Source organism: Aythya ferina (assembly GCF_964211825.1).
Source record: "Aythya ferina genome assembly, chromosome: 4".
Taxonomy (NCBI): domain Eukaryota; kingdom Metazoa; phylum Chordata; class Aves; order Anseriformes; family Anatidae; genus Aythya; species Aythya ferina.
The window spans coordinates 13303854-13327628 of NC_140300.1; the positions used below are offsets into that span (position 1 = coordinate 13303854).

Below are 23775 nucleotides of genomic sequence, written 5' to 3' on the forward strand. Positions count from 1 at the left end.
GAGCACTAAAGAAAGTTGCTATTTGAATTGCAATTTATACCGATATGTTTTTTATCCAATACAATCACGCTGCCTTCTGCCTCTCAGCTGATGAGGGTCTTGCAGAGAACTTGCATTTAGGTTCCCAGCTAAGTGGCAGCTGGGAACATCTCCGTTCAGTAACCTGCAGCATCTGCACGCTCAGGTGGGTGCCTCCAGGGGAAGTAATTAATTCAAGGCAATTCATGCTTAAAGTGTTGAATCGAGTATGCCGACTTGTGTTTCTCTCCATGCCTATTCCAGCCCCACAGCACATGTACAACACAGCACATATTTTGTAACCCTACTTTTTGTTTTACAAATAGAATTTAATGCATATTTTTTATGTAGCCTCCTACCCAAAGGGAGGATTGACAACGTCACGGAAAGAAAAGTCTTCGGTCAGACTGACAACATCCATGACATCCCAATGTCTCTTCTTGTGGTTTACCATGGTTATGGTTTTCACAGTAAGTCCAAAGCTCATTACAAGGTTTTGAAAAGCATTTATGGCTTTTAGTGAGTAAAGTGTGAGGAGCAGATGCTCCCCAAGACTACTGCACATGAGCCTGAGTTAATAAGAGGGCAGGTCTAGGAACCCCAGAAAGTCTCTTCCAGTACTTTGCTGATGTAAATGTGTCTACAGTGCAAGACCCCTTATTTTTAAAGCATCCCAGCATCATTTCTGTATTTGAGTTAGCTGTTATTTGCATAATAATACCCAATGCACACAAAACATTGGATCAAAGGAAAGTTATTTCTTCCCTCCAGTTTGCCTTTTGGAAATAATTCTCTTTTCCTCCCATCCTGAGAGCTTCCCCACACCATTTTGTAGTCTTCCAGTTAACATGTTTGTCATCTTTTGCTACCAGTCCTCTTCTCCAGCTGCCACGTCTTTGCTCTCCTGCATGCAAAATGAGCCTGAGTAATGGCAAAACCTTTAAATCCTACCTCCCCTGGATGCTCCTTCTCATTCTAGCCCTCCACCAGGCAGGAACAGTGGTGGTCAGAGGCTCCTGAATGTATTTGTTGTCACAGGGTACCTCCTTCTCCAAAGTACATCAAGTGCACATCCCACCCTGCCTGGTGTTGGACACAAGACACCTACAATAAAAACATTGTTCAATTAGGCTGAAAGCACATTTACTTTGGTCTACATCTTTTCATGCCCATGTCCCCTGATCTCAGTCCTGCTGATCACCCTGATCCCACTGCCCCGTTGTCTGCCCCAGCTTCCAGGGTGGATTCTGGACACAGAATCAGTCTCAGATTTTGAACATTGCTCCTACAAACTCATTCACAGGTCAATCTTACTGTCAAGGCCAGAGTCAGTACTATTTAACTGAGCAGTTTTGATTATCCTGTGAGCCTGATGAAGAGTTTTGTTTCTTTTCCTCAGTGCTAAGGCAGAAGATATTCTATGAATGCTTGCACCATCATGAGAATTAGCTGAGACCCCACAGCACAGCAGCCAGAGGTGGGGTCCTCAGCAGTGTCCAGAGATGAAATGGGGAGCTTTGCACGGTGGCTTTGCTGCACATTCCTGGTGTCCCAAGGGGGACCGACTCCAAGTAGCTCCCCTTCCTGTTCTCCCTCTGATCCCTGCCGGGTGGGAAGCAGGGCCAGCCTCGAAGCAATAAAAGATCTCTGCCATGAAGAAGTACAATGAAGCGGAGTTAGCGTCGACCGATTTACTGCTGTAAGCAAATCACTACCACATCTCTCCTTTGCAATTTACTACTCGTAGTTAAATGACTCAGAGCTCTTGCTTCTGGCACTGCCGCCAGGCTCTCCTGCCCCAGAGCTGGGCAGACAATGGCTACATGGTGCAGAGGGGCCTCGGGCCAGCCCCTGGGAGCTGTGGGCTGGGATGCCCATTATCGCCGTGCCTCATTTTTGGGCTCCCTGCTGCGGAACAGATTGCTCCGGCCAGGGACAGACACCACTGTGCTTCACACAAGGTGTGGGCAGAGTTAAAAGCTAAGGAAAGGGAACTTCAGAAATCCACAGGCTCCCTGGGTTAGAATATATATACACACACACATATATATACACACTTTTGGGCCCCCATGTTGTGTTAGGCAGTGAGAAGGTGTCTCATTCTGCCACAAACTCTCTGGCAGCTGAGTGCCTAAGCCACATCAGCCTGCTTTTGTGGAAAACTAGGGAGGGAAGAGAACCACCTCGTCACATCCGACAGCTCATTGGATACAGTATAGGATATCTCAAGCAATGGGAGCCTTACTTTCCAGTCACCGCTCTGCTGGATTTAATTTGGATTGCCCTGCGGCTCCGAGGAGTGTCCTGACCACTAGGCTCTTTAGGCGGCCGCTTTTTCTTGCTGTCTCTGGCCACCTCCGTGTCTAATATAAAACCAAACATATCGTGAGGAGAGATGAAGAGCAACTATCTCTGAGTCACTAATAAATCGTTGATTGGGATTTTCACCCTGCTTACGAAATATCTGAGTGCAGATGTTTACCTGAAATGGGGAAGCACCAGGGGGTCAGCGCCCCTTCTGTGGGTGTCTGGCCGCTTTGCTCAGTACACCTTTCAGTTTCCAGCCCTTTGGGAGGAAGGGCTGATGTGAGGGGACGCAGGTCAAATGATGAACCTGGCTTTAAGCTAGTGAGGAGCTGAGAGCAGGTTGCCCCCCCTTCCCCCTCCCCGACCGGCCTTTACAATGGGCAAGGCTCGGCAGCTCCCTGCTTTGCTTCTGCTGGCTGAGGGCTGTGTTCCCAGGCACAATCCTGAGCAGCAGGAGGCTGCTACTGCTCTGCCCAACTCTCTCGCTGAATATAGCTTCCCCTCACTTTTTCAAAACGGGCTTTTAGCTCCTAATTCACTTGAGCACTGTGGAAATCGCGAGATAAAGCATCAAAGGGAACAGGGCACCGGTCTGCGTTTCGAGTCAATCGCAAATTCTGCCAGAGAGCCCGAAACTCCCAGGAATTCAGAGCAGACAGCAAAGCCGTGGTTTCACCGAAGGTTTGCTTAGCAGGTTTTTCCAGCAGCTGTGTTCTCTGGGGTTAACAAGAAGAGTCTTCCCTTCCTTTTGAGGCTCTCAACCCGCGGCTGCCCACCCCTCTGCCCGCGCCCCGCAGCCGGGCTCCTGGGAGCGCAAGGATGCAAAGAGCCGATTGCGGGCAAAAGTGCCCGAAGAGGCTGGTTTCAGGCGCACAGCCGCCGGCCAAACTCTACAACAGGGCTCATTTGTGGGAATAAAAGTAGAAAAATGGCTTCCTCGATTGGTGTGGATGTGTTTTGCACGCTCGCCGTGCTCTGGCTCCCGTGCCCTGAATTTCCTTCCCTCCGTGGAAACCGGCGCATCAGTGTGTGTGTGTTACACGTATGTGCTCGGGGCCCCTCTGTTTTCTCTCGCCTGTCTGCCCAGGCTCTCTCGGAGTGTGTGGAGATAGGAGGGGGGGTATCAGAGTGACTGGGAGGGGGGCGGGGGAGAGGGAGTTATTAGGAAACTTTGCTTTGGCTACTCTCTATCCTTGGGGCTGCGTGGCGCCAGCACCCTCAAGTTGAAAGGAAAACAGCCATTCTCACTTCCAACTGCCCACTGAGCTCCTTAAGGCGACAAAGACACAAAAGTGAGTTTTATTTGCTGGTAAGCCAGAGGCAAGAAAAAAGAAAAGCCAATTCCCCCTTAAAAAGAGCCGACAAATCCTTTTTGCTCTTTTGTGTGAGCTTTTCCTATTCACATGGAGCGTTCATCCGTGTGATTCCCAACTTATTGTCATTACTTAGTTATTAATTGTTCTCATCTGGGTTTAATTGAGCAACCAAGGACTTTAGCCCAAGGGTCAGGGGGAAATCTTAAAGCAAAGACACGTTCAATAGGAATCCTGCGCTTCGAATATCCATCCCGAGTTGACATAATGTAAAAAAAAAAAAAAAAAAAAAGGGGGGGGGGGGGAGTAAATACAGACAAAGCGGAAAGATTAAAGGATCCCAGCAAGCTCGGAGCCCCGCATTGCCGTGCCCGCAGCGCCCAAAGGTGCCGGCGAAGGGGAGAGGGGCTTGCGGGGAGCCAGCTCGCGGCGGTGCTCGCTACTTCAATTCTACTTGACTTTTATTTTTTATTTTTTTAAGAGCTTCTTTGCAGGATAAACCTGGCCTCCTGTGCCATTAGATCTTCTCCCCAAACCCGCGGTCTAATCGCGCAGAGGCTAAGTTTATCTCCAGCCTTTTCTGCGGCAGACGCAACGTGGGAAAAAAGTCGGCACCGCGCTCTCCTAGTCCGGCGCGGCGTTGTGCGCTGGGGTCAGGATCACAGACACCGTCATTCGCACACAGAAAAGAAATGATCGGGGAAAAAAAAAAAAAAAAAAAGCCAGACAAAAAAAAAAAAAAAAAGACCCACAAAAAAACAAAACTCACGCCAGCCCAGCCAGGACTGGGCGGCCAGTGCGGAGCGAGAGATGAGAAGAGGGGGATTAGAGCAGCGAGCTCTGGAGAAAGTGACTAGGTTCAGGTATGTTGTTTCGCTGAGTTATTGAAAGCATCATTGATATTTAGGAGATGATAAAAGTCCCGCCTCGCCCCCAGCTACAGTCTCGCTGGAGCCACAGTGCCTGCAGAAGATTGCCTAGCCTCATTACAGCAATTATTTTCCTTCTAACTTTGCTTCAACCTTAACGTTTTAAATTGCTGGAAATGAAAGCAGCGAAAAAAAAAAAAAAAAAAAAAAAAAAAAAAAAAGAGAGAGAGAGAGAGAGAAAGAAAGAAAAAGGAAAGAAAGAAAAATATAAAGAGTCCCAATTTCTCAGCGCCCATTCCCAGCACGCAAAGATAAAGTAGGAAGGTAGAAAATAACGAGGGAAATCCACCAACCCACCCTCTCTCCTAGCCTAAGGACCCTTCAAACAAAATCAGGTCTAGGGGGGCAATGAGGGGACTCCGGGGACGAAGCCGGCGGGGGGACGCGGTGCTGCCGGGGTCGGCGGACGCTGCGCGGTGCGGAACGGCACGGAACTGCACAGCCCGGCACGGCACGGAACTGCCTCGGCTGTGGCCGGCGGTTTCTGCACGGCCGCAGTGACCGGGACGGGTTTCCAGCGGGGCCGGGCGCTGGGGGCTGCGGGGCGCCCGGAACCGGCGCCGAGCGGTCCCGACCGCGAGCCCCGCGGGCGGCGGGTCCCTCCCCTGGCTGCTGTGTCCCCGAACAGCCCCGTTCCTATCCCCGGCTCTTAACGGCCCCGTCCGCATGGCCCTGTCCCCTCTGCCCCTTTTCCCACACCACCCCGGCCGCGGTAGCCCCATCTTCATCTCACTGCCCCGAAGCCCACCGTGCTCCCTTCTCCTGAAGGAAGGAAGCCCTCGGGCTCTTCCCAGCCTTGGGAGCTCCTCCCGACTCTGGCTGAGGGTGCCCGGCAGGGCCAGGCTGATGCTACCCCGGTATCCACAGCCCCAGAGCAGGGGTTACAGCGCAGGGGCTGGGGTCTATAGGAAGAAATTTCCACCTTGAACCAGCCCTCGAGGCATCGTACCAGGCTGCTCCAGGGCACACAGCGAACTGAGAGCCCTGCCAAGGAAGGAATAAAAGTTTCTGGTACGGCCGGTCCTGCTCTCCTGTCCCCATGACACACAGACATGCTTCGTCCTGTGTCATCCCCCGGCAGGGCAAGGAGCAAAGAAGCTGCGTGAAACAACAGTAGCTTAAAATTAATTTATTTAACAAATATAGCTATAATATAAATGATAATAAAATTTCAAATATACAGTATATTACATAGTACACAGAGCCCCTTCCACAGGAGCCAGTGGAGGAACAAACACAGGTAACAGCCAGTGCTGCTACACAGGGACATGGGAGGCGGCTCTACGCTTCTGCCTCTTGACTTCGCCTTGCAGAAAGTGAGAGAAAAGTTCTTTCAAGCCCCTTTTTTGCCATTTCTCTTCCACAGTTCCTTCCCCCATGCTGGGGGCTTTCCCCAGGTTGCCAGGTGGGCCAGGGGGGAGCAGGGCAGGGCTGACCCATGGCCACGCAGCACCGGGGAGCAGCTGGGGCGATGCCTCAGGTTTTTCCCAGCCAGAGCACGAAGCAGCTCCCAGGATGGCCATGGAGAGCAGATCAAGACTGGACGGGAGAAATGGAGCCAGACTGGAGAAGTCTCTGCCACAAGGCCTGTGGGGGAGTCCGCAGTGAGGGCACATAGCTGGAGGAGCAGGGAGGGAGCATGTGCGGGGCCGGCAGGCTGGGCAGGGCTCAGCTCTATGTGAGGTGGTACATGCTGTATCCCACATGTGCCGTGTACAGTCCCACGGGAGCCACAGGCAGCCCTGCCCGCTGGAAAGGGCTGGAGGCGCCGTACAAGGAGGCACCGGCCACAGCCGGGCCGCCCAGCGGGAAGGAGATGCCGAAAGCAGCGGGTGGCAGCATGGGCTTGGCTGCCATCTTCAGCTTCTCCAGCTCGGCCTCCTGGAGCCGCTTGGCCTTGGCACGGCGGTTCTGGAACCAGATCTTCACCTGGGTTTCCGTGAGGCTGAGTGAGCTGGAGAACTCGGCACGCTCGGCAATGGACAGGTACTGCTTCTGCCGAAATTTCCTCTCCAGGGCCAGCAGCTGTGCTGTGGTGAAGGGCGTCCGGGGCTTCCTGTTCGTCTTGTGCTTGCGCAGGGTGCAGGCTGGGGGGCTCAGCCGCCCTGAGCCGACAGCAGCAAGCAGGAGGAGAAGCAGGGAAGGAGAGAGACAGCTCAGTTAGCAGCACCCAGACACGCTCACTTCACAGAGCCCCCACCCTGCAGCAGTGGGGGCAGGGACAGTGAGGTCCCCCCCAAAGTAAAGTGGCCCAAAAACTCCAGCGCCTTGGTCCTCCCTGCCTGGGGCATGCTTCAAATTGACATTTCCCCTTGCTGTAGGGCCGACGGGTGTTTCACTACGCTTTTTCAAAGCTCCCAGGACCAAAGTCACTCACAGCCACTTGTGCTTCATGGCCAGGAGCCCTGCGGCTCCAGAACAAACCGCTGCACAGGGCTCTGCACACCCCCTCTGCCTTCACTTCACCGCTCCCCTCTCATTAGCAGCACAAACAAATTAAGAGAATGACCCCTCAAAAAAATATATATATACATGTTGTCCTTTTGACTGGATTAAGGGAAAAAAAATAAACAAAACTGGCTGGCTTCTTACTCTCACACCCTCTTCATTAGGCCCCTGGGAACCAGATTAAGCATGCAATTAATTATGAGCTTGGAATTAGCACTCAGCTTCTACAACTCTTCACCAGCCTGCTCCTCTCCTCTTATTCGAGATTTCTAAGGGTCCTCAGCCTCAATTGGCCCGGGTTTACTTAGCAAAAGTAACTTGTACTTTGCAATTTAAGTAAATAAAACCACGGTGGTTCTCTCCAGAAGTCCTTTCGGGAAGTCTTCCTTTCCCCAAAGGAGCAGGCAGCTCTGCTTACAGCTCTAAGAGTACCCCAAAAGCTTCACGGAGCCTCAGCCTGAGCCTTTCCCACAGGAACGGGAGCGGTTTGGGGGCAGAATGTGGCCCAGGACGGGCTCTATCAGGCTGCATCAGCCGGAGGCTGCCGCTCCACCGCGCTGAGCACAGGGGATGCACGGGACTTTCTGCTCGTGTGACTCTCGCTCGTGTTTCCGAGAATTTGGGATCTCTCCGGAGTAAAGCAGCAAAACATTCGGGTGTTGCGGCTCTCGGGACTGCCGAAATAACAACGCCGCAGAGAGCAGCCCGAGGGGCCGAAGCCCGAACAAGTCCGAAGCCGCTGCATCCGGGACCGTGCGCGTCCTTACAAAATAAGGAGAGCTGCTTTCAGGGAAAAAAAAAAATATATGTATATATATAATCCCTAAAAAACAAACAAACAAAAAAACAAACACTAAACTCCCTGCCGAGGCTAAATCCTGCTCGCAGACTGCGCACGGTCGCTTCGCGCCCCCAGAGCGGCTAAGAGGCACCCAGGCCGGCTTTTGGTGTTTTCTTTTCTGCTTTTCCTTCCCCTCCCCGGCCAGCTTTTGGCACAAGAAACAGCCCTGGCGCGACCGCTCTTCCTTCGCCTCTGAAGCCACCGCCGGGACTGGCCGGGCTCCGGCGACGTCTGAGGCGTTTCATTCCTTCGGAAACGCCCAAGTGGCCCGGCAGAGAGCGCGACCCGCCGGGAAAGCCCCTCCGGGAGAGGCCGGAGAGGAGAGGAAAGCCCCCGGCGGCCCCGCAGCGCTCCCCTCCCCCCCACGCCGTCGGGGTCCCGCTACTTACTGGGTGGGGGTGGCGAGAAGCGGGGACTCTGCATCCAGGGGCTTCGCTCCTGCTTGTCGGGGCTCTCCGCCTTGACGAGCGCTTCCTCGGGCAGCTTGACCAGCCCCCCGACGGCGAAGTGGCCGCCGAGGGGCAGCGGGGACGCCGGCGCCTCTGCCGTCGGGGCGCCCAGACGGGGGCTGAGGCTCCCACGGGCGGCCGCCCCGACGGCCGCCGGGACCCCGTTGCCCTCGGGGCCGGCGAGCTGGCCGTCCCTGCCTCCCGGCGCCTTCCTGCGGTCAGCCATGAGTGCCTCCACGCTGAACGGCAGGAGGGAAGGCGAAACCTTGGGCTTGTCGCTCTCCTCTTCTCCGCCCATCGCAGCCGCCGCGACGGGGAGGCCGCCGCCAGGCTTGGCGAATGCGGAGGCGGGCGGCTCGTCGCTGCGGACCCCGGTGGGCGCGGTGGTCATGTCCGCAGCCGGGGCCATGCAGAGGGGGTCCGCTGCCGCCGTGCTGCGCGGGGGCGGCCGCCGCGGCTCATGGGGGGCGGCGTCGGGGCGCGGGAGCCGTCGGCGCGGTCCGGCCCCGCGGCGGGCGGCGCCCCCTGATAAAGGGGAGCGGGAGGCGGCACCGCCCAACCGGAGGGCGGGGGGGGCGGGACGAGGCTCCCCATTGGCTGAGGCCGCGGCCCCGACGGCGGGGAGGGGGCGGGAGGAGGGAGGGGAGAGGGCTCGGCCGCCGTCGGGGCGGTGCGGGGCGCCTCGCTCGGCTCCCACCCGCGGGTGAAGAAGGCCTGGGCCGGCGGCTGGAGCGGGGCATAACCCGGGAGAAGGGGATGGGACGGAACAGGACGGAGGTTCGGGAATCGGGAAAGGGCTTGCTAACGTCGGGGAAACGCCGGTGGAAGGAGTGAGGCTGGGATTTTCCTCCTGCGACCCCCTGACATGGCACCGTGCCGGGTGTGAGAGCTCTGCGTTATCCCCCCTGTGTCTCTAGGGCTGGTTACACATTGGAAAAAAAATAATAAAATAAAGCTTATTTCGTTTTTTTTTCTTCTTCTTCTTTTGTTTTTCTTTTGGTGCTCCGCGCCCATGTGCGCCTACGTGCACGCAACCCCTGGCACGGATGCGTGCGTGTCTCCGGGCCATGAAATATTAATTCCCCTAAAAAAGGGCACATCTAAGCCCCGGCCCCATTAAAGTCCGGGCTATTTTGTTTTGTAAATTTGGTTTACGAGCCCTTATCCCCGCGCCCAGGACGGATGTGCAGTAAAAGGGAGCCGCTCTCTACTGAGGCGATTGGCCGCTCGCTGGGAAAAGTTTATTGATAGCTGCAGGGCTCTAATCTCCTGGAAACACAGGAGGCTCTCGCAGTCATTTAAGGGTAATTATCTAAACGGGGAGGGACAGCGAATTCCCTTTCCTTTTAGCCGGCCCCAATAAAGATGGGAGATTAGGAGCGTATACAGTATGAAATGAATTGATATCATAGACGTTTTATTGACTGATAAACAACGGGATCTGGTTGCAGTGAATTGTCCCGCGCGTACACGACACCCGCAGCCCTCTGCTTGCTGGAGATGGCGCCCCGTGTATGCCCTATCCACGCGTGTACCCAACCCACGCGTATGCATTACCCACGCGTGTTTCTTGCCCACCAAACACACGCACACCTTGTGCTGTGCATCCAGAGGGATGCACCGGGCAGTCCCATTGCATCCCGTAGCCGCTGTCGGGCCGTGGGCTGGGGGTCGGGGGCTGGGGGCTTGGGGCCGGGGTTGGGGGGGGGGTAAAGGGGATAGGGGGGTAGTGCTCGGAGAAGCGGCTGCATTGCTAATTGCGAGAATAAACAATCTGTCACGATTAGTCAGTGCCTCTAATAGGCAGACAAGTGATGTTGTTTTTAGGCGCCAGCAGCGGTCGGATCAAAGGCTTCAGCTGGAGGGGGACTATTGAGGACGTTAACCCGCATCAAGGGAGCAAGGCGCCTTAGCCCTGGGACATCGGCACATTCAGCCTGACAAAATTAGTTTGCTCTACCAATCACACGACATTTTCCCAAAGCCCCGGTGCTTGACGCGAAGATGCACCCCCCCGCCACCCCCGCCCTAGGAAAAGCATGCACAAATACCGGTGCATTTGTGTTTCACGTTGTCCCCCCCCCGATCCTACAGGTAGGATCACTTATTTATTTTTTTTTTCCCTGTTCCCAAACGCAGCCGTGCGAAAGAAAAAAAAAAAAGTGAAAAAAAAAAAAAAAAAAAGTGATGTGTTTATTAGACCCCCGGGCAGCCCCTAGCCTACTTTCGATCTCATTGTTTTGATGGAAATATGAAAAGAAAAATAGAGCTGCTGTTTTTTTTTTTTTTTCCTCCCTTTTCTTTTGCAGAAGGGTTTGGGTATTGGGATGTTGCTGAGGTTTGAGGAGACGAATGTGTGTCCCACACTGAGAGTGAGATCCCGCTTTCCTTGAGAGATGGCAGAATGAGATAATTAGCTTTTTATTTATCTCCCAGCAATGAACGGTTTGTGTTTACGTTTCTGTCATACTTGGTGGTATTTTAATCACTGTACCATAGCGAGGACTTGATTCTAATCCACATGCTGGCAAGCTCTGGGGCTGAAAACGGGAAACCAGTAAAGTTTCTTTCGTTTCTTTTTCCTTTCTCCCTTTCCTTTCTTTCTGGATGAAATATACAGGCTCCAGGTTAGGAATGAAGCAAGCGAATTTACAAAACGAAATCTCTCCCGAGATGGTTTCCCTTATTTAATGGGAACTGCTTAGCACCCGACCTCTTCTCGCCTTGCTCGCCGTGCCCGGGGTGAGCAAAACACCGCTGGAAATTGGGAACTTTTTTGGTATGGCTTCTGTCATGCTGATACTCCCGCTTGTTTTTAGGTGTCTCGTTCTTATTTTCCTCGTTTTCCTATACGGAAAACCGAAGCAAAAGGGCAAGGGGGGGGGGGGGGGGGGAAGGGCGGGTGGATTGGGGAGGGAGAGGAATAGGTGACTTTATTGGCGCTTGTTCCAATCCGGTGTTTTTATTGGGAACCGTGGCGCTTCCCTGAAGGCACTTGTGCTAGATAACAGGATTGGGCAATTAGCATCCTAAACAGTCCCGTTTCGTATAATGAATGTGCAAGGCAAAGCCATTACCCCTAGCATTTTATTTCAGTGGGAATACAACAACAAGCGCTGGTAGGAGAGCGGGGGGGATGGGGAGGGAGGACAGGAGCAGTGCTAAGCCAATTCAGGGCATTGTCTCCCTTTGTAAACGTTATCTTTGACTTAAAAGCAGGAGTAAGAAAGGAGAGGGTTGTTGTTGTTTCCCTTGCTTCTATTTTATTTCCCCCGGGACGGCGGCTCTTAGGAGAGCGGCCAGCCCTCGAAGACACCAGTAGGCTTTGGGGACGCGGGGGACTTGCGGCGCCGGGCACCGCTGCGCGCTTTTTGCGCGCTCCTTGCGCGCTCCCTGCGAGCCCGCCACCCGCTGCCCTCCGAGCGGCTCAGCCCGGGGGGAGTTTCCCCCAAAACCACGTCTCCAGCAAGTGCCAGAAGTGTCCCGCGGGCTTTACGAGCCCGCAAAGCCCTCCAAGTCTCAGCTCCCCCGGCTCCCATCACTGCTTTTTCTCTACTGACAACGCCAAAATACTCGCTTCTGCCTCGCTCCCCGCTTATATATTTCACCTCTCTTTTTCTTTCTCCCTTTCCCTTTCTAGCCAAATCAGACATAACCCAAATTACTTTCAAGGCTTCGGGCACCTGGGTTGTTCCTCGGGAGGTTACCAGGAGTGGGGATTGGAACGGCCAAACCCCAGCCGCCGCGGCGTCCCCGGCTCTTTGAGGGTCGGAGGAGCAGGACTGAAAGGAGAGCCCTATTTCAAGTGGCCCAAATTAATTTGATCGCGACATTATGATGCACTTGGAAAAGATGAAAGAAAGGGCTGGCCGTCTCCTCCAAGATCTCTATAATTATAGATAATATATCCTATTTCAAAGCAATTAGCTCAATCAGGCGTAACGAGGCACTTTGCTGCCAGGGAGTAACAATGCCTTACGGTTATTTAAGCTTCAAGATGTCAAGCAGACTTCGAGACTCTCTGCTCTGCCCAAGAGGGAACTTGGCTGGTGAAAGCACCATGGCTAAGGCGGTGGTTTCCCTTTAGTGACAACACGCCTATTTTATTTCATCATGAGTTTTAAAGCTGCTGCAGAGGTGCCAGCTCTCCCCGAGAACAGAATCGTTTCTCCAAGCGCATTTGGGGCCGTCATCTGTGTGGCATCACCTCACCCTCCCGCTCCGGGCTGCTTTCCTTCTCCGAGCCTTTCCTCCGCTCGATACCTCTTTCGTGCATTTTTTTCTGGGGTGATTCCGACTGTTTCTCGTTGAGGGCTGGAGGAAAAGTCGTTGATGGAATGAGCCCCGTGGCCTGCCTGGCCCCAGCATCCCACCGACCCCAATCCTGCCCCACTGCAACCCCCTTCAGTGCCGAGCCGGCTCCCTCCCCCCGAAACCTTTACCCTGCGCTGGCCTCGGGTTGGGCTTTTTATATTTTTTTATTTCTATTTTTATTTTACCTGAAACGCTTGCAGACTCCAAAGGTCCCAAGAGCAAAAAGAGCATCCGACTGCCGGCTGCGCCTTTCCCGGGCATTACCAGCGAGCCGTCGGGCTGTGTGTGTGCCTAGCCGTGTGCCGAGGGGGTCTGCACTGACAGCTGGGGGGAGCGGAGTCGGAAATGCCGAAATCCCCTAGTCCTGACCCAAAACTGCGGGACGGGGGCGCGGGGCGGGCTGTGTCCCAGCTGTTTCCAGGGGCGGTGGGTGCTGGTTTAGACCCAAATGAAAAAAAAAAAAAAAAAAAAAAAAAAAAGTAAAATAATAACTATAATTAAAATATAGAAATAAAACGGGCTGCTTTGCTTGCTCCTCTCCAGCGGGGCTGCACGGGTCTGGCTGCTCCGCGGAGCTGGGCTGGAGGGGGCAAAGCCACGGCACGGCACAGAACGGTACGGTACAGTACAGCACGGCACGGTACGGCTCCCGCCTGGCCCCGGCCCCGAGAGGCCGCTAAAGCAGAGCCGGGCCCCGGCGAGGCGTGCACGGATGAAACGCTGCTGGGAGGAAAAATGAATAACCGTACAATTAACCTGTCAGCTTTCCTTCCAGGGATTTTTATTGCTGGGTGGGGGGGGAGGCGGGGGGGAGTGAGGGAGGGGAATTAAAAAAAAAAATAAATAAAAGGAGGAAAAGAAAAAAAGAAAATGAAAAAAAAAAACCATCGTCCCATGGGTGAGTCATTTGAACTGGACAGTTCAAGGGAAACAGGAGGCCGGGGGCATGAATGAGAACTAAACAAAGTTTAACTACCCCTCCTTCTTTTCTCTATGCGCAAAATGGAAACCTTATTATATGATTCACTGTGAATCACTAGATTGAATGCGATCATTATGAGTAAATGATAGTCGGGGCTCCGCCGGTCTTTTCTTTCCTAGAGGCAAAACTATAAAATATGAAGGATATAAATGATCTTCTCTCTCTCATAAAGGACATTCATTCAAAGCCGCGCTCTGTCTCGCTCCCAATTCCTTTGGTACCCCTTGAATTCCGCAACGATCAAGGTAGATTACAGCGAGTCCCGGTTTATTTGTCTTCACGTGCTTGTTTATTGGCGAAATGTCACGAAATGTAATTTGTCCCAAATCCTTTAACATGAGAAAATACTTTGTGGTTGAAGGAATCCACGCCGGTACCGCCAAGGCGATCTCCGATGCTCAGAGCATGTTCATTATCACGCTATTTTACAGCGTTTCCATGTTTACTCCTCATTTCTCAGGAGCCTTTTACATATCGTTGCATAAGAAAAGGATTTCGCCAGCTCTAGTTATGAGATTTCCTAGATTTTTTACAGGCGAGGCCAGTTTACAAAAGCTGTATTGTTTGACTGCGGTCTGGGTTTCCATTTGGGGTAATTATTGTATTCCCAGCCTTCTTCTAATCATTTGCTCACAGGGACACAGTTTGGGATTTTTTTTTCCCCTTTTGAAGAAGATGAAATACTCCAAACTTGCAAGACCATTGGAATAATTCCCCCGTTTCTTTGTCTGTTGTGTAAAAGCTATTCCTTACATCTCTCCAAATTGCTGGAAAATATGTTGTGTAGAGGACAGCAAGAAAACATATAGAGCAGAAGAAACAAACGTCACCACGTTTTGAAAAAGCCCTGCAAAGTGCAGAAGTCCAGATCTAAGTCTGTTCCCGATAGAAATGTCTGTGTGAATTGGGAAAAAAAATATAATACAACAACAACAAAAACACACACACAAAAAAGAAACACGCACACCGAAAACACCAAAAAATAAACCCAACCCCCCCCCCCTTTTCGAGAAGGAAATACGTTTCAGCTAGATAATAATTAGCTCCTGGGGGAAAGAAAAAAAGGGACACAGAAACAAAAATCAAGGGAGATCCAACACCTGTGCACGGCAGGGCCATGTCTGTGCAGAAGGGTTTCTCCTCCAGCTGTGCATCTGGTGGCAGCAGCTGGAGGAGGGCCGGGAGCCCCGACTCAACCTGCAGGCACTGAAGCTGGACTTTGCCTGCTCTTTCCTGGACCCCTCTTCAAACCTTCCTGCCCATGTCACCCAGCTTCACAAGACAAGACAGCCCCCTCTACCTCCCACCTTTACTTTGCATCTGTGGAACCTGAGGCCCCAAATATCCCTCTAAACCAGTGGGAAAAAAGACTGGGGCAAAAAATTATTTTTGTTCTCCATTAAGATGGTTAGAATGTGATCACCTTAAGCTAAAATACCTCCAAGGTATGAAAATATATATTCATGCATATACATATACATGGATTTTATTTTCCTTGTGTGAAGGAAGCTACGGCTGAGCAACAGGGTAACTGCAGTCAGCTATCTTCCAGACACTGTCTGTGGAAATACAAAACAACATCACACTCCTGCAACTATCAAAGCCATCCCCAAGTATTTTAAGCTGTCCTGATGATATGTAACCTCCTGTTTAGGAACTCCAGTGCCTTATTATTTTGGTGATGTGATCTCACCACATCCTCTTGCTGAGTGGCAGCCGATGGCTAGATATGATACTGCAAGTTACATCATTCTAATAAATCAATGTAACCAAACAATCTCACTGCCAGAGGAGGAGGGGAGCAATCCCAAATATTTTGTAGGGGAACTGAATTTGTCTTTTAGAAAGCTCACGTTCCTCCCAGATTTTCCATCAACCACAAGTGTAGACATAATCTAAAATGTTCCTGGCTTGTCCACTGCTGGGTTAATTAGGATTTGGAACAGAAGAGATAACATTTCTAGACATCAGTCTGCCTTCAGCTGCCTTCATGTTATTCCCTGCATATGTGTTTTTGACATTATTTATGTAACAAGTGTGGGCTCTCTGTTGGTGTTGGGTCATTTTGCTTTTCAACAGCTGTTGTTTTTTTTTTATTATTTTTATTTTTATTTTTTCTTTTCTCCTTCTGTCATTCAGAGAAGAGCTTCTTGCAGCTTTTCAAACAGCATCTGACTTCTCGCAATCCACAGACTGAAGGCAGGAGCCCTACAACTCAGTGAGTATCCCCTGCAGGGATGAGCCCAGGCTGGTTGCAAAGGGCCAGGTTGGCAGCATGGGCCACGCTGCAGAGGAACAGGGTGTCATCCTGCCCCTGGTGACAATGCTGCTGATGTGGGGCTGCATGGGATTTGGCCTGCTAATAGTGCCATTACTCTGGGGTTGGATTTGGGTCAGCTTAGGTTTTACTTCTGCAACAACTTAAAGGATGCCAACTAAGTATTTGCACCTACTTTTATTTTTTTTTTCCTTTCTATTCATTTTTTATTTTTTTTTTAATTATTTTTTTTACCCCTATAAAATGAAAGGAGAGATAATGAGCTATGGCTGTCACATAAATTACAGAGATGCAAAGGGCAGGCCCTGTGCCAGCAGGTAGAGCAGGGGTGCATTCAGTTCTCTCTCCTAGGCTTTGTACAAGCCTTTTCACCTCTTTTACACCAAAATTTCCCATGGCAGCCTTCTTTTTGCCAGTCACCAGTACAGCTTTAAGCACTGGCAGTAGGTGATGGTTGTACATACACACCTGACATCCACACCCCATGCTGTGGTCACCCTCAAATGGGTCTGGGGGATTGGGGACAGCTTGCCATCCACTTGCCTCAGATGTAGCTATTTACAAGGAAAATCCTAAATCACAGGTAAATTAATTTCCTCTTCACTTATCCACACTATTTAAATACTGGTGATGTGTAGAAAAATAAGGACAGAGAAGGAAATGCTACAGGAGTGTGCAAAGAGCTGACAAGGGACAGGAACAGTGAGCTCACCAGCAGTGACAAGGAACATCTCTTGCACATGAGATTTTGAAAAATAAGGGGAGGGAGGAAAGAAGGTGAAGAAAAATTGAGAAAAGACTACTATGAACATCTTAGAAAGACACCAGAAACTTTGTTCTTAGGACTAAATCTGGCTTCTAGTGACCCCCTTTCAGTAGGGCTGGCTGTGACCCAGACAGGTCCCCTGAAGCCCTCCTGGCATTTTTGTTTGGAGCCTGGGAATCTGTCTGGAGGACAAGGCTGGGGGACCAGAAGGTATCACCTTATGGGGCAGCCTTGTAGAAGAACAGGATTTTTCAGGGATGTGATGGAGGGATGCGGGGATGAAGGGGATGGAAGGATGGAGGGGATTGAGCAGAGCTCCCTGGCCCTCACCCCACACCAGAGTGTCCCACCCCTGCCAAGGTATGGTTACAAGAAGGCAAACACCAACTCAAATGAAAAGCAACCCACAGATGGAATGGAACAAAACCAAACCAAACGTTGTCAATGAGGCAATGGCTCATTACATTTCCCCAGCCCCTTTCTAGCTCTGCTTTCCTGCAGATCTCTTTTGGGGTGAGGGAAGTCTGGATTCTTAAAACTCTTTGTTAAGTTCATGGGTACTAATCAGCAACTTTCCAATACTTACAGGTTTTCAATAGTGACTGAGACCTTTTCAGAGCCACTTAATTCCCTTACTTTTTCTAGTGTTTTGGATTTACTTGTCCTAGGACATTATTTTGCATTTTGTGTTCCCCATCTGCCCCCGACCAGCCCCCCCAGCATGACCTTTAGGGATAAAATTCAATTTATTTGGCTACTTTGCAGACAGAATCTGAAGCCTGCCTTAATTTGTAGTTTACTAGTCCTCTGATGTGAGACTACATAGAAAGTTCCTATCTGATCAAACGGCCGGTACCTTGACACAGCCCAATTATGTGAAAATATATCCTCGCTTATCATTTCAAACATCGTATAAGTGGAGAAACCGAAGTCGCTCCCTGTCTGTTTGATTTTCCTGTTCAGGCACACTTGTTTAAACAGGCACCGTGAGACTTTTCTGTAATTTTACTCGGAGGGATTTCAAACAGCGCTGTCGCCCTGCAAGCCCCAAGCCGGGTGATCGCGGCTGCCCCCGGTCCAATCCCAGCCACAGCACAGCGGGCGAGGGGCAGCACCAGAGCCACCGCAGGAGTTTGGGCTAAGGGCAAATACTGAGCTGGGCCCCCAGAGGGCTGGGGACCCTCTCACCTTTACCCTCCTGGCTTCACCTCTGTGGTGCTCAGCTAGTGAGCCCCACAGTGGAGGATGTCTCTTGAATCGCCCATTCTGCTGGTGATGGAGAGTACCTGAGACCAGATGCCCCCCAGTGTCTCCTCCTCCAGTTCTGCCCAGCAGGATTAACCCTGCTGCTGAGATAGTACGCAGCCTGGCCCCGCTGTATCCCCATTCCCAGCCCAGACCCCTCCTGCCCCAACCCCATTGTATTCACCCACTCAGCCACCTCAGAGGAGGTGTCCACTAGGCAGTGAAGTCATTAAAGCAGCCAGTTACCAAATGTTCATCATCCAGCCCATGTTTTCAACACACTGAAGCTGCCAGGCAAAAGGCATCTCTGAGAGATGCAATCCTAGTTGACCCTGCTGCACTTCCCACTGTATTGCCAAACATTTCCAGGGAAAGAAGGATTGGTTTGGGATCTCATCCCACAGATCCCCTTGCTTTCCTTCATGACCCAGCCATGACACACTCAGAGAGCCAATATCTCACTACCCAATATCTTCCCAAGCTGGACTAGATGTAGAAATCAGTGGAAAAAAGAGATCTATCAACAACAACAAGAACAAAAAATTAGGCTATTTCAGTTGTTTGCCCAACATGCACTGATCCAAAGTCTTTGCAGCCCAGGGCACTACCTCCCTTCCCTTACTTTTAACAGGTTTCAGATTAATCCCTGGGTGCCTATAAAGGACTTTTTCAACTTTCTGATAATTTCATGGGAGTAGGTCTCAGTGAAATCCACAACTCTTAGAATGGAGCATATAAAATAGGCCTTAGGGATTTTAAGTATTCTTACACTTCCCCTTTCTAAGAATCTGCAATAATCTTATCTTCAGTCATTTGACAAAATTCATTTTCTGCTAAAGCCTATGCAGAACATGTAAGACATTCAAGAAAAACCTCAACAACTAGCAAATCAGGTACATTAGACAGTCACTGCTTTTGAAAGATCATATTTTCTACTAATTTCCTTCTTTTTACCTTTTTTAACTCTTTTTTTATTCTCAATTATAAAGATCTAGTGAAGATTACTTTTTTTTTTTTTTTCCCCAATTAAAGCTATGTTTAGTAATTATGTTTGATCCATAAGATTTCTTTTTGCATCTATTTTACTTTGATCTATTTTTATTTATGTTTGTGTCATGCTCTGGAAGACTGATGTAAAATACTGATTGGATCTTCTATGTTGCTTCTCTGATTTTTTTAAATTAAGCTGTATTTGAAAGCATAACCAATATATGAATATTTGAAGTGCTCATTCTTTTAGCTAGCAATGCTATCAGTTTGTAGAGTTGAGAGAAATGAATCACTTACAGAGAGAGAGAGAAACTTGTGAAAATGTTGAAACAGACCAGAGAAGCAGAGATAGAAATAGCAGAATCAGTCAGAGGTTTCTCCAGATACAAGAATGCAAGCAACCAGCTGGGATGCATTGCCTGACTCAGCACCGTAAGAGCAACATATTATTTGAAGATTAGCTTGTAATGACAATTTCCAGGTATCTTTATGGGAGCTGAGGAAGTTACTCAACTCAATTACTGAAGTAAAATAGCAAATCCAAACAAAACAAAAACCCTTTGGTGGGGCAAAATCTTTAAACATGGAGTGCTCCTACTTTCTGCCAGGGACTAAATAACGGAGAGCCCTCTCCACTCTCTCCACTCTCTCCGTGTGGAGCTGAGGGCTTATCCCAAGCAAGAGCCTTGCTCAAAGGAGGGTCGAGCTGGCCAAGCGCCAGGGCCCAAGGGCTGCTCTTAATTTGCATATAAGAGGCCAGCTTGCAGACGATGCTATCTTGCAGAAGGCAGCAAAGCCATGCAACAGGCAGGCTTGATCTCAGCGTTCTGGTTGCATTGCTTGAAACAGAGGGTTTCACTCTGGGAGTTGCAGTCTCCACATCTATCATCACCCTGAGAAGTTTCTGGGTTCATTTATAATGTCTAAGGACTGATGGGAACATCAGATTGCTTAATATGACTTCCTATATGCATTACAGGCCATTTCATTTCATCCAATTACAACAGTATTGAGTTCAAAAAAGTGTGTGTTTGGATAAAAGATAGCTTCCAAAAAGGTAGCTGGAAATACTAAAAGATGAAGAAGTCATCATTCAGATTCAAAGATTTTTGTTTTAATAGTTAATTATCCACACAGTAAGAGGCCTCTTTTATTTCCAGCATAACTTTATCTCCAGGTTCTTGCTGTTGTTTTCTGCAACTGTCCCTGTGAAGTTAGCTAATGCTTGATCTTTTTTTTTTTTTTTTTTTTTTTCTTTCCTGTAACAACATGAAGCCCTCTCTCCTTCTTCCTTCTGGTACACGAACCCAGCTGGGGCTGCTCCTCCAGCTGTCTGCCTTTGTTCTCTGTCTCTAGACACATTGGTGTGGGTCTTGTTGACCCTCCAACATCATAGTATGGACACAAGACTTGAGGTTGCCTTTGCAGTGTGAACTGCACTGGCTACTGTCCAGTGATGCTGTTTGAGCCCATCACTACTCCATACTTTGGCTCCCCTTGTCCCAGCATCAGTGAACTTCAGGTCTATCACTGAATAGTAGTCCTCAAAAGAAGGACAATCTCCTAGGAGTATCCGTACAGACTGCATTTACAAATTATTTAAATGGTTGATTCTCTGCCCTATTCTTATGACTTTCTCTGTGATTTGGGCTTGCAAGACTGCCTGCAGTCCTCAGCACTGTGTGAGAGCTGGAGAGGCATGGGCTGCCAAAGGAGAACAAGGTTGTGCCCTGCAGATGGGCATCCCGATGAAACCAGCACCCTGAAACCAGCACCCCACATGGGAGCCACAGGTGGGTCTGGAGTCACTTCTGATCCTCACACATGTCTAAAAAACTCATTGGATGCTCCTGAGCTCCCAGATATAAGAGAGGATTTTTCTTTGTAGATCTCTGAGCTGACATCAGACAGCAGCCAATCTACTGTGTTCTATTTCACATGCTGCACTGAGTTATTTGTCACTTTTTTTCCTTCTTTTAATATGTCCCTGCAGTTTGTGTGCTCAGCGTATCTGCCAACTGTGTGGAGAGTAATTGTTAAGTTGGTTGCAGTACCAGAGAGTCTGATTAAAAAACACGCAACACATGCTTAAAAGCGTACATTTAGGTCAGCCAAAATCAAATGCAATCACTATGCATGGGGTCAGAGTGCATGCATGGGGTGGAAACAAAGCTGGGACTGGGTGCATGAGGTCTGGAGTTGGTTGTCCTTGTCCTTATTTCCATCTCTGAAAGTAACCTGAGGAGGAAGGGTCAGGAGGAAAGGCTGATGGCTCCCAAGGGTGGCCATGCTTGGCAATAGCAGCACTTTCTTTTTCCAGTGTCTTGGGGACGGTCCTGTTACATGTTGCTCCTCGGTGTGGTCAGAAATCTCTGTTTGGGATGGACTGTTGCCACAGCCTGGTGGCTCAGCAGCAGAGTGAGCAAAAACACAGCACTGGTCTCATAGCAGCCGGTGGAAGAGTAGCAGGAAAGGCCTGGAGCCCGTGAGGACACACTTGGCTCTCACTGAGCTTTTACTTGGTTTGGCAAGCAGGTCCATCCAACTTATTGGTTTAGCATGAGAGTATAGCTGGGGACAGGGAAAGGCACTGCCTTTCACTATTAAGTCTGCAGCAGAAGGTAAACAGAGTTTACCCACTTCATCCTGGAATACAGTTTCCTATTCTATTTTTGATTTTATGTTTTTTTTATTTTGTACTATAACACTCCTGCCATTCCAAGATTGAAAGAGGCAAATGGACCTTAACCCAGGACTCAGTTCTGAGGTAAAAAACTCCTTAATCTAAATACTGAAGACTCTTGGCTCCTACAAACAGCTTGTTTTGCTCCTGTTCACTGTGATGGCAAAACTTCCCTGAAATTAGTAAATGCAAGCCTGGAGCAAAAATCAGCTCGGCACAGAGGAAATCATTTTATCTGAGTGGTACTTAGTATGGGCTTCAGTAACAGTTAAAGGAAAAATATGGTAACATTTAAGAGTTCAACAACAAACAAGAGCAAGCCATCGATTGTTGCAGTTAGTGCAACCCCCTTGAAGTCCACGGCACAAGCGCATGGGAGCTGAGAATCTGGCCCTCTGTCCTATGGGCAGCCTTGGATCAGATAACACAGATGTGTTAGATTAAGGGCAGAACCTTATAAAATAAAGTGCTGGCTGCACTGGGAGAGTCCTTAAAAAAATAAAATAAAAAAAAATCCATCCATTAAAACATGGAAAAACAGCAACAACAAAAAAGTATAAGAGAGCATAAAGAAGGAAAAGTTGATGTACTCCTCTAGATTTACATTCTTTGGACTTTTTTTTTTTTTTCCTCATGCACCCAACTGGTTTAAGGGTCTATTCTTTTTGTTGTACATGCATGCACATAACTACCATTGATGTGGAGTCTCCAGGTGATTTGATGTGCATTCCACATAAGGCATGGTGTCAAGTATATGATCCCCACACAAAAGAGCTGCCTGAGAACCACTCTTTGGGATATTTCCTTTTTTTTTTTTTTTTTTTTTTTTAGATTCCTTTGCTCCACATCTAGATTTTAGCAGATCAGAGTGCCTACCCAAGCAGTGGAAGTACCACTGCTACTCTTTCATTTGCTTTGATCTGTGTAAATCTGGGGAGTGGGGGTTGGAAAGGCTGATGGGAAGGAAGTTTTCAAATCTGGGTGCAATCTTGCAAAATGATGCATAGTGTAATCCTAGCAAAGATGTAAAGGTGTAAAAGGCCTGAAGAGCAAATCAAAAGGGGCAAACAGGAATGAAGATATATGTTTTTGAAATAGAAGAGTTGTAAAAAAAATGATTTCACACATCGCTGGATCATCTCTAGTTAAATGTTTCTGGTCTATAGTGTAACTTATTCTGTCTGCAAAGTCCAGAGTAAGACTGCTCTTCTCCACAGGGTACAATAAAGGCATCTATTTTGGCAATTGCAATTAGTGTGAGATACAAAAGGTTAGCAGAAAAAGAAGAAGAATATATCTGCAATCAGTAAATGATTTCGGGTAGATGTCAGTAGTGTAGCAACAGTGTACACCAGGGTGAACCAAGACTTGCTTTCAGTGGAGGACTAAAGCTATGTATCAGGCTGGAACTTTCTGTTCAAGTTTGGTATAGTGTGCCTCCACAAGACATATGATTATTTTGGGGGTAGGGTTTTTGTGCAGTAAAGTGATTAGTAACTTTTTCAGACAAAAAGTAAAACCATTGTTCTGCATTGTTAGATTTTGCTGTATTTCAGAGAGAAATATCAACAATAAAATCAACCCAGAAATAATCAACCCAGATTTTGCTTTCTCTCTTGCAGGCTTCATCTCAAGTGTATGCCAGTTTGAAGCTGTGGTATGAAAAATTCTAAATTACTGCTAATTTTATCATGTTAACAGAATTACAAAACATGAAATCAAATTAAAATTTATCCCTCTTGGAACAGCTTGTGTACATAAGTTATTTGAAGTTTTCTAAGCCTGCCTTGTTGTTTTCTGATGTTATGCTCTCAGAAATGTCCTGGTTGAACCAGAGGAGATACAGAGAAGCAGGGTGGCTAGAAGAAGGGATGAAAGGATTAGAGAAAATTGTAGTTCAGGGTTTGAGGGAATGAAGGTAGGATGCAGAGCCAGATGCAAAGTGAGTTTGCAGCAGGAGTAGGATGTTCTGAGCAGAACTTTGGAAAGAAAAAATGAGGAGATGAATATGGATATGCCACAGGTTTGCTTTCATGAAGAATGGGGAGAAGGGTACTGTAGGTAGTAAGAATGGTTTTTTTATAAAGAAATTGGTCTGAAAAAAGCTCCACATATGGTAATAGTCCTCTGAGTAGTTCTAGCAACATAATTACTGTCTGAAACAGTTTTTCAGTGAAAACGTACACTTGGATCAGCCAAAATCAAATGCTAT

The 23775-nt window shown here is 49.2% G+C and overlaps 1 protein-coding gene across 1 annotated transcript; it reads right to left on the reverse strand.

The window, feature by feature from the left end:
- Positions 1-5680: 5680 nt before the first annotated feature.
- Positions 5681-8772, reverse strand: MSX1 (msh homeobox 1). Its single transcript, XM_084517007.1, has 2 exons — positions 8246-8772; positions 5681-6672 (listed from the first exon to the last, which is right to left on the reverse strand). Exons 1-2 carry the CDS (start codon positions 8712-8714, stop codon positions 6242-6244), a joined length of 900 nt encoding a protein of 299 aa, XP_084373133.1. The 5' UTR covers positions 8715-8772; the 3' UTR covers positions 5681-6241.
- Positions 8773-23775: the final 15003 nt, after the last annotated feature.

Coding starts and splice junctions, on each gene's coding strand:
- MSX1 (XM_084517007.1), bottom strand. CDS start 8,714: ATGGCCCCGGCTGCGGACATGACCACCGCGCCCACCGGGGTCCGCAGC. Junction 6,673..8,245: donor CTTCTCGCCACCCCCACCCA/GTAAGTAGCGGG, acceptor CTGTCGGCTCAG/GGCGGCTGAGCCCCCCAGCC.